The sequence below is a fragment of the Elephas maximus genome, chromosome 2 (genome assembly GCF_024166365.1).
Source record: "Elephas maximus indicus isolate mEleMax1 chromosome 2, mEleMax1 primary haplotype, whole genome shotgun sequence".
Taxonomy (NCBI): domain Eukaryota; kingdom Metazoa; phylum Chordata; class Mammalia; order Proboscidea; family Elephantidae; genus Elephas; species Elephas maximus.
Genome location: NC_064820.1, coordinates 166,569,366 through 166,582,465, shown reverse-complemented (window position 1 = coordinate 166,582,465; position 13,100 = coordinate 166,569,366). Strand labels below are relative to the sequence as shown.

Below are 13,100 nucleotides of genomic sequence, written 5' to 3'. Positions count from 1 at the left end.
GTTGGGGACAGAGATACTATGACTGCTGTGAGCCAGGTGGCCCGCTTTGCTTGTGCCCTCAGGCAAGTCCCTGCCATTCCTCAGTCTTATCTAAAAAATGGGCAGAGTAGGAAAATGAAGTGGAGCCATAACTTTCCCTCAGACCATCTTGACTTCACTCTGGGTTCAGCAGTTTCCTTCATTGCTGGGGAAGCCAAGGGGGGGCCAAGGGGTCCAAGCTGAGAAGGGTCTCTTGAGCCTCCCTATGGTTGGTTCCAGAGCAGCAGGCAGTCCGCCAGCCTCTGTCTGTGGGGCTCTGTGCCCTGCCCCATTTTAGGCATGCGTGCAGTGCTGACACATGGCAACCCAAGTCCCTACTGACCAGAGGGTGAAAGTCCAGATGGCGATTATTATGGGTTGAATTGTGTCCCCGCAAAATATGTGTTGTAAACCCTAACCTCTATGCTTGTGGCTATAATCCCATTTGGGAATTGGTTGTCCTTGTGATGGTAATGAAACAGGATTAGCGTAGGGTGTGTTTTGAGTCAGTCTCTTACAAGGTATAAAAAGAGCAGATTAGGACAAGCAAGCAAGCAGAGATGGGGGAAGAGAGATGCCAAGCCACATGAAGATCGCCTGGGAGCAAAAGCTCAGAAGAATCAAGGACCTTCCTTCAGAGCTGACAGAGAGAGAAAGCCTTCCCCTTTATGCAGTGGCAAAGAACTTGGCTGAATTATGTCCAAATGTTTGTTAGAAGGTAGAACTTGTAAGTGATGAACTTGGATATTTAGCTGAGGAGATTTCTAAGCAGTATCTTTAAGCGGCCACATGGTTTCTCCTTGCTGATTATAGTAAAATGGAAGAGGAAAGAGATGGACTTAAAAATGAGCTGTGTAAAATGAAAACAGAACTTAAAGATTGGAAAATTCTGTCCTACAAACTAAGGACATGTGCCCTAGAATTTTCACCAAGGATGTGGCTACACGATCTTTTGTTCAAGAGATTAAGCCTGTGACTGATGGATCTAACCAACTACCACAGCAGAAAACCCATCAGCTTAGACTGAAGGAGTCAGAGACAGGACAAAAGGAAACTGTCTGCCTCTTGGAATTCTATAAGCAGGAAACCTGCCAAAGGAGCTACATCGGTTGTCCTCTGAGAAAAGAAAAGGACCATTACTAGAGCAGCTCAGAGATCAGCAGAACTGTTGGAAGGGGTATAGGAAGCAGAGCCTTCTTGGATTCAATGAGTGGGGCCATAGTCTCCTGGATCTCGAAGGATGAGGCCACAGTGTCCTAGGTTTCAAAGAGTCAGATCTTTGCCAACTCAGTTTTCGGAGTATGGGATTGCTGTTAAGGTGTGTCAGGAGAATGGGGCAGCTGCCCAAAGCTGAGGGTGTGGGGCTGCCATGCCCAAGGGGCAGAAGAACAGGGCCTGCTGGGGCCAAGGGGGTGGGGCCGCCACTCAGATGGACTAGGAGAATGGGCCACCCAAGACTGAGGGAGCAAAGTTGCCATCCCAGAGGGCCTGGAAGCCAAAGCTGAAGCCCAGAGCCAGGAGACCTCCGCCCAGAATCCAGAGGGCATGGCCAACACCTAGAGTCTGGAGAGTGGGACCATTGCCCAGATGGTTCCAAAGAGCAGAAGATTATTTAGAAGCCTTGAGAGCTAACGTAGATTGTTCTGCTGGGCTTCTCTCATTCGTAATGGAAATGTCTTCCTTGTGCCTGTTCAACCATTGTGTTTTTGAAAAAGACAACTTGTAGTCTAGATTTCACAGGTTCACAGATGAAGAGGAATTTTGCCCCAGGACGGAATATGCCTAAAGTCTCACCCATGTTTTATTCTGATGATTCAGAAGATGAGATTTTGGACCTGGAGTAGATTTAAGACTTTTGGGATGATGTAATGGGGTGAATGTGTTTTGTATGTGGGAAGTACATGGATTTTGGGGGACCAAAGGATAGAATGTTATGGATTGAATTGTACACCCCAAAAATATGTGTTGTAAATCCTAACCTCTGTGCCTGTGGTTTTATTTCCATTTGGGAGGGTTTTGTCTTTGTTATGTTGATAAAGCAGAATTAGTGTAGGGTGCATCTGTAGTGGAAACCCTGGTGGCGTAGTGGTTTAAGTGCTATGGCTGCCGACCAAAGGGTTGGAAGGTCGAATCTACCAGGCACTCCTTGGAAACTCTTTGGGGCAGTTCTACTCTGTCCTAGAGGGTTGTTATGACTCAGAATCGACTTGACGGCACTGCGTTTGGTTTCGGTTTGGTTTGGTATCTGGAGTCAGTCTCTTTTGAGATATAAAAGAGATTTAACAAGCAAGCCAAGAAGCAGAGATGGGGAAGATTGATACAAAGCCGCATGGAGACCTGGCTTTGAAACAGAAGCTGAACAGACGAGGACCTCCCTCCAGAGCTGACAGAAAGAGAAAGCCTTCCGCTAGAACTTGGACTTCTAGCCTCCTAAACTGTGAGAAAATAAATTTCTGTTAAAGCTAACCACGTGTGTTATTTCTGCTGTAGCAGCACTGGATAACTAAGACAGTGATAAAGGGTGACCTGTTGTGAAAGTCTTGAGGGGCATTCCAAAGTAACGTGTTAACAGTGTCGAAGGAGAAAACAACAGTTAATAGAAACCTCTCAGAAGATGTGAGTAAACTGCTAGCAAGAAGGACAAGATTTTGTTTGCCTGGTAGATTAAGGGTACTTTTCCTTTAAAAAAAAAAAAAAGTTATTGTGTTTCAACCAATTATTAGAATTAGAAAGGTAAAATAATAAATAAGTAGAAATTAATACCAAGTGTAATCTTACTGAATCCCTGGTGGTACAGTGGTTAAGCACTTGGCTGCTAACTAAAAGGTCAGTGGTTTGAATTTGCCAGCTGATCAGTGGGAGAAAGATGTGGCAGTCTGCTTCTGTAAAGATTTACGGTCTTAGAAACCCTGTGGGGCAGGTCTGCTCCGTCCTGTAGAGTCGCTATGAGTCCGAATCGACTCTCTGGCAATGGGTTTGGTTTTTTTTGTTTGTTTATAATCTGGCTACACAGGAGTTGAGGATGGAAATGTTGGTTGAGTAGAATGGGTCACTGAAGCTGAAGAATCCAAAGGAATTTGAAGAATCTTAGGTCAGGGCCTTCCCAAATGAGGGCTTATTCTTTCTAGCTGCAAGTGCTAAGAATTGAGCCACAGCTGTTTAAGGAAGGGGAGACTCCCTTCTACATGAGAGCCCCCCCGGGTAGCCTGGTGGTTAAGAGCATCCTCTGGATTTGAATCTTGGCTTTGGCACTTAATAGCTGTGTGTTCTTGGACTAGTCATTTCAGGTCTCTGAGCCCCAGTTTTCACATCTGTACGATGGGGATGGTAATTATAGTCTTGTCTTCAGAGGGTTGTGGAGAGGATCCAATGACATGTTGTGTTAGAGTGTTAATAAATAGGACAACACTTATTCAGAAGTAGTGGTGGGGAGTGATTATTATTATGATTAGTATCAGGAGGGGGTCCATGAGGATGACCACTCCAATGGGACCCGACTTCCTGGGGCTTCTGCTAATGGTCCTGTCCCCTCTCTCCCCGATTTTAGGCACTGGAGGAGGTCCTGAGCCTCCAGACTGCTCCATCATCTCCACCAGCAGCATTTGGGAGCCCAGAAGGAGCGGGGGTCCTCCTAAGGAAGCAGGAGCTGATCACGCAGAACGAATTGCTGAAACAGCAGGTGAGCCTGGGGGAGGAGGTCAGGTAGAAGGGCCTGATGGGAGCTGGAGCATTCCTGAGGGCCAGTATGGGGCTGGGAGTCACATGAAAGTTGGAATTAGTAGACCGTTGCTGGCCATCAGCCAGGACCTCTGCCTGGTTATGGGTTTCTCCTTTCTGGAAATGTATCCCTGACTTATGTCATTGCTCTACCACTTTCATGATTTGGTCATCTTGATGCCCCACCTGTGCTGTTATTTACCTAGTATTTTTTTTTTTAATTAAGGTGGAATTCACCTAACATAAAATCAGCTTTTAAAAGTGAGCAGTTCAGTGGCATTTTGGGCATTTGCAGTAGAGGTGGTGCAGCTGCCAACCTTGGTCTAGTTCCCAAACCTTTCCATCACCCCAATGGGAGCCCTGTTTAACGCCTCCTAAGTCGTCTCTCACCAGGTCAGCATCACACTGGTTGCAGGAGGCTGGGAACGACAGGCTCGGGCAGTGCGGTGCACGCAGAGGCAGGCTTATTCCAGCCCTTCTGCCCGGACAGCCCTGCAGTCTGCTCCCAGAGCCAGGAGACCTGAACTCCAGTCTTCCACCCACACTCGGTTCTGTTGACCTCTGTCTGCCTGTCTCTCTTAGCAGAATGAAAGGGCTGGATTGGTGGATGGCTCTCAGCCTTTCTTTTTCAGTCATGAATTCTTTATTCAAATAAAGTCCTACTTCAAAGGCCAGAATATAAAACAGAGTAATGCAGAACTGCACTTACTGAAGTTGGGGATGGGCGCTGGAGGTACACCCATTCCACTTTCCACAATCACCCCGAGACCTGGTGAAACCAGCCCGATGTCTGGGCCCCCCCGCAGGACGCACGGGTTCTGGGCCTGAGTGGGTCTGAGCCTTCACGCCCACCCTCTCCACTCCCTCCAGGTGAAGATCTTTGAGGAGGACTTCCAGAGGGAGCGCAGTGATCGAGAGCGCATGAATGAGGAGAAGGAAGAGCTGAAGAAGCAGGTGGAGAAACTACAGGCCCAGGTCACCCTGTCGAATGCCCAGGTGAGACCCACTGGATGCAGGAAAGGGCAGTCGCCCTGTCCTCATGGGGAGGGCGTGGTCCCTGGCAAGGCTGGGATACTCACTCACTGGGTCCTTTCCCAGCTCTGCTGCCAGAGTTCTGTGTGATCTTGGCAGACCCTTCCATTGTCTGACCTTTTGTACCATGACGAGATTTAACTCCACTGGTTCAAGATACCTTCTAGCTCCATAATCCATGTTGATGTCTTAAAAGAGCAATTTAGAAGTTTTCCCTAATCTAACCACTCTCTCCCACGATGAAACTAAAAGACGCTAGGTACTGAAGCACCGACAGCAGCAAGGCTTACCTGGGCCCTCTTGCCGTGTAGGCAGATCACCCAAGATGAGCAGAGCTCACCTGCAGCCAACAGCTGGGCCTTGCCTGGGGCTGACCAACCTCTCATGCTAGGCCCTGCCAGGCACCACCTTTGCCAACAGTCTTCTCCCTCCTTCTCTCAGATAAAAGCATTCAAAGATGAGGAAAAGGCGAAAGAAGCCCTCAAACAGCAGAAGAGAAAAGCAAAGGTGAGGCTTGAGGGAGGAAGCAGCACTGCCTCATCTTACCTTCTTCAGAGAGCTACAGTGTGTGCTCAGAGAGATAGTGTGTGCTCAGCTGTCCCACACTCTGTGCCACCGACTAATGAGTCGTGAGTACAGGTATGGTACTTAGAACAGTACTTAGCACAGAGTGAGTGCTGTCATCATTGATATTCTTTGCCTGTGTGCCAACCTCCCATGCCCATGGACCAGCCTTCTGTGCTCATGTATCCCACTTTCCATACCCATGTACCAGCCTTCCCTACCCATGTACCCAGCCTCCTGGGCCTGTGTACGAGCCTTCTGTCCTCACGTACCAGGCTTCTGTGCCCACTTACTGTGTACCTAGCCTTCTGTGTCCAGGTATCAGCCTTCAAAGTGTTGAGATTCTAAATAGAGGGGGATGACATGGGTGTCTCCAGGGATGGCCTGTGCAATCTGTTGCAAGCTGGAGTTAGACATTGGCCTTTTTTGCAGTCCTCGGGAGAGCGCTACCACATGGAGCCCCACCCGGAGCACCTGTGCGGGGCCTACCCCTACGCCTACCCACCCATGCCAGCCATGGTACCACACCACGGCTATGAAGAGTGGTCCCAGATCCGTTACCCTCCGCCCCCCGTGGCCATGGAGCACCCACCCCCACTTCCGAACTCTCGCTTCTTCCACCTGGTGAGTCTCTGCCTCCTTCACTCCAGGACGCACAAAAGCCACCCCCTGGCACTTTCCAGAGGGGAAGGGCACGTGAGAGGTCGGAAACTGCATTCTCAGTGCCTTCCTGAGGCGCGCTGGTGTGCAGACCAGCAGCCAGGGCTCAGTTCTGGCCTGCCATCCCGGGTGAGGGTTCTCCAGGCCAGAGCCGGCCAGGATTACTGGTGAGGGACAGAAAAGGCTGAGTACAGAGCAGGACAGAAAGGAGGGGTCCCTCCAACCTCCCAGGTCAGGGATACCAGCTTGGGTTTGAGTTTTTCTTATAACCTCCACACGTAACCAGGTACTAGAGAGCCTTACCATTCTTTCTCTCTTATTCCTTTTCTTTTTTGCTCTCTGCCCCCACTCCCTTTTCCCCTTCCTTCCTCTCCTCTTTCTTTCCCCCTTTCTTCACTTCCCTTCTCTTTTCCTTTCTTGTGATCTTTTTCCAAAGAGCTGCTGTTGCCTGCCCCTTCTCCAGCCCCTTGCCACAGCCCCAACTCAGGTATTCACCCGCTCTCACCTGGACAAGCACAGCAGCCACCTATCTGGCCCCCTTTCTTCATTCTCCCTGTATAACTGTTCTTTATACTGGACGATAATGTGGTGCTTAAGTGACTGGCTCTGGGATTATAGAGACCTGGATTCAAATCCAGGCTTTGCTACTTGACTAACCAGATGACCATCGGCAAGTTAATTAACCCCTCTGAGCCTCAGTTTCCTAACCTATAAAATGGGGATGATAACCTGGGTTGTTGTAAGGATGATGACCACATGTATAACAGAATGAAATGCCATCTGGTCCTGTGCCATTTTCAAGATTATTGGTATGCTTGAGTCCGTTGTTGCAGCCTCTTTATATGTTGAGCGCCTACTAATTTAGGGGGCTCATCTTCCAGTGCCGTATCAGACAATATTCTGTTGTGATCCATAAGGTTTTCATTGGCTAATTTTTGGAAGTAGATCACCAGGCTTTTCTTCCTAGTCTGTCATAGTCTGAAAGCTCCACTGAAACCTGTCCACCACTGAGTGACCCATGCTGGTGCAGCATCATAGCAACATGCAGGCCCCCACAGTACAACAGACAGGTGGTGGAAATTATACTTGCTAATATCTATTTAATATCATTTTTTGCATGGTAGCTGCTATTGTGATTGCCAGTATAATTATTGATTTCTAAGCATCAACTTTGTTCCAGCCAGAGTACACCTGGCGTTCACCTCGTGGAGGGATGCGGAATCAGAGTTCCCAAGTGATGGACACGCCTGCAGCCAGGCCTGTGGAGCCAGGTGAGCTCGCTCCCCCGAGTACTGGGTGGTCCCCACACACCCTGAAGAGAGAACTTCTGTCAGGGTTGCCCCCGTTTGGGAATGATATTGTTACCTTATGATCTTGATGGAGAGGAGGCTTAGCTTTCCAAAATCCTGTTGAAAGAAGAGTGATGGTGACTGTGGGATGAGGGGATTCGAACTATATATTCATTTGTTCATCATAGCTGATTGTCTGAATGCTAGGCCCTGTGCTAGGTGCTAGGGATGCCAGAAGAGAGCAGAAACAGGTACGATCCCTACCCTGTGGAGATGACTGTCTAGTGAGGAGGAAAGAGGTGAATTAAAAAGTCACGCAAACGAACATGTGATCACACTCCGGCAAGTGCTCTGAGGGAGGAAGAGCAGGTTTGTATGAAAGCAGATAACAAAGGGACCTGATCTAGACTGGGGCTGGGAAAGCTTCCGGGAGGAAGTGACGCTTGAGCTGAGACTGACAGAACCAGCGGCATGAACTAGGTGAAGAGGTAGGGGTGGAGGCATGTTTTCAGAGGACATGACAAGTGCAAAGGCCTTGGTGGGAGGGAGTGAAGGAAGGTGGCCGACCTGAGGACCTGAGAGAAGGCCAGTGTGGTTGGAGCAGAGAAGAAGGCGAGGAAGGAAAGAGGGGCCAGGCCATGCAGGGCCTTATAGGGCAGGGAAGGGGTTGGTCTTCTCCTAAGAATGACGTAGAGCCCTTGGAAGGTCTTAAAGCAAGGTGGCATGACCAGACTGGCATTGTGAAAAGCTCCCTCTCACTGCACTGTCTGCCATAGAAGTTTTAGGGACTGGGGCTGTGTTCTCTAGTCAAGAGAAGACCCTGGGCCCTTGCTCACTGCCTTCACGCTCTGAAAGGCTCTGGTGGGCAGAAGGCACTGCCTTGCCTGTGGGGCTTCTGGAAGCAGAAGCACAACTAGTGGGTGGGAGCTACAGGGAGACTAAGTCTATCTCAGCAGGAAGAGCAACTTTCTGAGAGTCATGTCTGTGCAGAAATGGAGTCAGCGCTGCCAAGAGTTAGCAAGTGCCACTCTACAGGAACTGTGTAGGCAGTGGCTACAGGACAACTAGGAGGGAGTGTGGTTTGGAGGATTTAGTGAGATTGGAAGGAGGGTTCAGCCTGGTCTGCCATTTTCTAATACTTCCCCACATAGCCTAGAGGTTCTGTGGAACCCCTGGGAAGCTGCTTTGATGAGGGGCAGAGGGCAGTTGTCTTAGAGGTCTCTAGAGAAACAGAACCAGTGAGTTGCTGTTGTTGTTAGGTGCCGTTGAGTCATTTCTGACTCATAGCAACTCTGTGTACAACAGAATAAAACACTGCTCCGTCCTCTACCATCCTTGAAATCATTGCTATGTATGAGCCCCTTGTTGCAGCCATTGTGTCAGTCCATCTCATTGAGGGTCTTCTTCTTTTTTGCTGACCCTGTACTTTACCAAGCACGATGTCCTTCTTTGGGGACTGATCCCTCCTGATAACATGTCTTAAGTGAGAAGTCTCGCCATTCTCGATTGTAAGGAGCATTGTGGCTGTACTTCTTCAAAGACAGACTTGTTCATTTTTCTGGCAGTCCATGGTATATTCAGTATTCTTTGCCAATACCAGACTTCAAAGGCATCGTTTCTTCTTTGGTCTTCTTGTTCACTGTCCAGCTTTCACATGCATGTAAGGCGATTGAAAATACCATGGCTTGGGTCAGGTGCACCTTAGTCCTCAAAGTGACATTTTTGCTTTTGAACACTTCAGAGAGGTCTTTTGCAGCAGATTTGCCCAATGCAATACGTCATTTGATTTCTTAACTGCTGCTTACGTGGACACTGATTGTGGATCCAAGTTAAATGAAGTCCTTGACACCTTCAGTATTTTCTCTGTTTATCATGATGATGTTTATTGGTCCAATTGTGAGGATTTTTGTTTTCATTATGTTGAGGTACAATCCATACTGAAGGCTGTACTCTTTGATCTTCACTCGTAAGTGCTTCAAATCCTCTTCCCTTTTAGCAAGCAAGGTTGTGTCATATGCATATTGCAGGTTGTTAATGAGTCTTCCTCCAATCCTGATGCCCCATTCTTCTTCATATAATCCAGTTTCTTGCCTTATTTGCTCAGTATTCAGGTTGAATAAGTATGGTGAAAGAGTATAACCCTGATAAATACCTTCCCTGATTTTAAATCACACAGTATCCCCTTGCTCTGTTTGAATGACTGCCTCTTGGTCTGTGTACAGGTTCCACATGAGCACAACAATTAAGTGTGCTGAATTCCCCTTCTTCGAAATGTTGGTCATAATTTATTATGATCCACACAGTCAAACGCCTCTGCATAGTCAATAAAACACAGGTAAACATCTTTCTGGTATTCTCTGCTTTCAGCCGGGATCTGTCAGACATCAGCAATGATATCCCTCACTCTATGTCATTTTCTGAATCCAGCTTGAATTTCTGGAATTTCCCTGTCCATGTAGCGCTGCAACCGCTTTTGAATTATCTTCAGCAAAATTTTACTTGCGTGTGATATTAATGATATTGTTTGATAATGTCTGCTTTCTGTTGGATCGCCTTTCTTTGGATTGGGCACAAACGTGGATCTCTTCCAGTTGGTTGGTCAGGTGGCTGTCTTCCGAATCTCTTGGCACAGATGGAGTGCTTGCTTCCAGTGTTGCATCCATTTGTTGAAACATCTAAATTGGTATTCCGTCAATTCCCGTAGCCTTGTTTTTTGCCAATGCCTTCAGTGCAGCTTGGACATTTTCCTTTAGTACTATCGGTTCTTGATGATATGCTTCTCCCTGGAATGGTTGAATGTTGACCAATTCTTTTTATTACCAAAACCAAACCTATTTCCGTTGAGTCAATTCTGACTCATAGCAACCCTATAGGACAGAGTAGAACTGCCCAATAGGGTTTCCAAGGAGCACCTGGTGGATTCGAACTGCTGACCTTTTGGTAAGCAGCCAAACTCTTAGCCACTAGACCACCAGGGTTTCCTCTTTTTGGTACAGTGACTCTGTATTCCTTCCATCTTCTTTTGATGCTTCCTGCCTTGTTCAGCATTTTGCCCATAGAATCTTTCACTACCACAACTCGAGGCTTATTTTTCATCAGTTCTTTCAGCTTCAAAAATGCTGAGTGTGGTGTTCCCTTTTGGTTTTCTAACTCCTGGTCTTTGAACGTTTAATTATAATACTTTGTCTTCCCAAGCTGTCCTTTGAAATCTTCCATTCAGTTCTTTTACTTCATTTTTTCCATTCCCTTTAGCTGCTCTGTGTTCAAGAGCAAGTTTCAGAATCTCTTCTGACATCCATTTTGGTCTTTTCTTTCTTTCCAGTCTTTTTAAATGACATTTTGCTTTTTTCATGTGTGATATCCTTGATGTCATCCCACAACCCATCTGGTCTTTGGTCATTAGTGTTCAGTGTGTCAAATCTATTCTTGAGATGGTGTCTAAATTCAGGCGGGATATACTCAAGGTAGCGCTTTGGCTCTCCTGGACTTGTTCTGATTTTCTCCGGTTTCAACTTGAACTTGCATATGAGCAATTGATGGTCTGTTCTGCATTCGGCCCCTGGCCTCGTTCTGACTGATGATACTGAGCTGCACATCGTCCCTTTCCGTGTATTGTGGTCTATTTGATTCCTGTGTGTTCCATCTGGCAAAGTCTGTGTATATAGTTGCTCTTTATGTTCTTGAAAAAGGTATTTGCAGTGAAGAAGTTGTTGGTCTTGCAAAATTCTATCATGTGGTCTCCAGTGTCATTTCTATCACTAAGGCCACATTTTCCAACTACCAATCCTTCTTTGTTTCCAATTTTTGCATTCCAATCAGTAATCATCAGTGCATCTTGATTGTATGTTTGATCAATTTCGGATTGCAGAAGTTGGTAAAAACTCTTCAGTGTCTTCACCTTTGACTTAATGGTTGGTGTGTAAATTTGAATGATAGTCATATTTCTAATAGTTCCCTCACACAGCATAGAGGTTCTTTGGAACCTCTGGGAAGCTGGTTTGGTGAGGGGCAGAGTATGGCTATCTTAGAGCTCTCTAGAGAAACAGAACCAGTGATAGGTGTATGTATGTGTGTGTATGTAGCTATAGATTTACTTCAATGAATTGGCTCACACAGTTGTAGGGGACTGGTAAGTCTAAGAGCCATAGCTTAGATGGCAGGCTGGAGACTCCTGCAGGCTTGTGTTCCAAGATCCGTAGAGCAGGAGATGGGAAAAGTACAGAGAAAAGTTCTGCCAAAATATTTATTTATATTCTGAAGGCAGACCATACCCTAGGGAAACTGCCTTTTTCGTTGATTGATTGATTGCATTAGATTATGGAAGGTGATTATATTACAATTATATTATGAAACAGCAGTTGACTAGTGTTGGGCCAAACAGCTGAGAACTATAGCCTAGCCAAATGGACACGTAAAATTAACCATCACGGTGGCCAAGTGCACAGGGCTCTAGGTCCCCATCTCTGCCCCCTTCCCCCAGAACTGCTCTACTTCTAGATTCTGGAGCCAGACTGACAGTGTTCAAATCCTGGCTCCATCACTTCCAAGATGTGTGAGTTTGGGCCCTCTCATTTTTCTAAACCTCTCCGAGCCCCAGTTGCCTCCTGTATAAAGGGATAATAATATGCCCACTCCGCAGGGCTGTAAATCAGTGCTTTATGTCCACCTGGAGGCAATAAACTCTGTTATTTGCACTGTTACTGTATTGGTGTCCATATAAGATTTTGAAGCCTACGCACCACATAATCTTCAAGTCCTCAAAATTTTTTTTTATGTAGAATCCACAAAAAGCGATCGAGAGGGCCCTCAGTGAGACCAGAGTGTATCCTTGGCTCCACCCTCGTCTTGCAGAGCCAGCTGACCTCAGATCACCAAAAAACTAGAGACGATGGGCTCCATGCGAACAGAGCCTCAGCTGGACGGGCAGCTGGAGTGGGGGTCAGTTTACAGACTCGGGAGGCTCCACCCGGAGGGCTCCGTTTGGGCCCTGCTTTTGGAGTGACCTTTGGAAGAACTCCCTACCCCACCTCCGTGTGGAGAGAGGAGGCCTCATCTGGCTGTGACCTGCCATCCTTTGCCAACACCTCCAGGAGAGTCAGTTTCAAGAGTGGGGTGCAGACACGACCCCATCCTTTCAAAACTTTCTCCCAAGTGCTTCTGGCCCCTCCAGGTGCCACTTCAGTTCATGTGTGTGTTTCATTTTTGCTTCAAGTCATAGCAGGGTGTTGCCCTGCACCCATCCCTTCCCCTCTGTGAGGAGCTGCGGGAAGAGCGATCTGCCTCCAGTAGCAGAAGAGAATAACAGGATGTTTTGATGCCGGGGCCCTCTACACCTCCACCCACAGTCGCCTCTGCCAGTGCCACCCACAGCCTGGGATGAAGGTCACCCCAGCCACATCCGCCGAGGCTACAGCCTGAAATTGCCAGGCCCTGACGTTCAGCCCTAGGCCCCGCAGCTGGAGGCTTGTGGCACCCGGGGGCCCAGATTGGGGTGGCTGTCCATCCCTGGGTGGCTGTTTGCACGTTTTTCTTGAACATAAATACAAGTTGAAGGTCTGTATTCCATGACTGGTGTTCTTTTATGCCCTAACTAATATTCCCCTCCCAGACAGCCCAAGTGCCATTTTCAGGCCCTCTTCCTCTGTGTTCCACTCCCCCCACTCCCTGGAGAAGGTCGCCATTACTTTAAACTGACAGCCCCTTGGGCTCTGCTCACAGCCACCAAATGAGGGTGGGGCATCCAGGGCAGTGGAAAGGCTGTGAGTCAGGGGCCTGGGTTTAAGTTCCAGCCCTGCTTCTCACTCATTAGGTGACTCTGGG

General features: G+C 47.7%; 1 protein-coding gene across 5 annotated transcripts in view; it reads left to right on the top strand.

Moving 5' to 3' along the window:
- Window positions 1-12,840, top strand: part of TNIP1 (TNFAIP3 interacting protein 1) — a 62,458-nt gene extending 49,618 nt beyond the window's left edge. For 4 of the 5 annotated variants that reach the window (XM_049874096.1, XM_049874099.1, XM_049874098.1 and 1 more), the window contains 6 exons: window positions 3,566-3,697; window positions 4,606-4,731; window positions 5,209-5,274; window positions 5,764-5,955; window positions 7,172-7,262; window positions 12,059-12,840. In XM_049874096.1, coding sequence (XP_049730053.1) covers window positions 3,566-3,697; window positions 4,606-4,731; window positions 5,209-5,274; window positions 5,764-5,955; window positions 7,172-7,262; window positions 12,059-12,093 — 642 coding nt within the window. In that variant the 3' untranslated portion in view covers window positions 12,094-12,840. The remainder of the gene's footprint in view (window positions 1-3,565; window positions 3,698-4,605; window positions 4,732-5,208; window positions 5,275-5,763; window positions 5,956-7,171; window positions 7,263-12,058) is intronic. The other variant, XM_049874097.1, reaches the window with a different exon arrangement.
- Window positions 12,841-13,100: the final 260 nt, after the last annotated feature.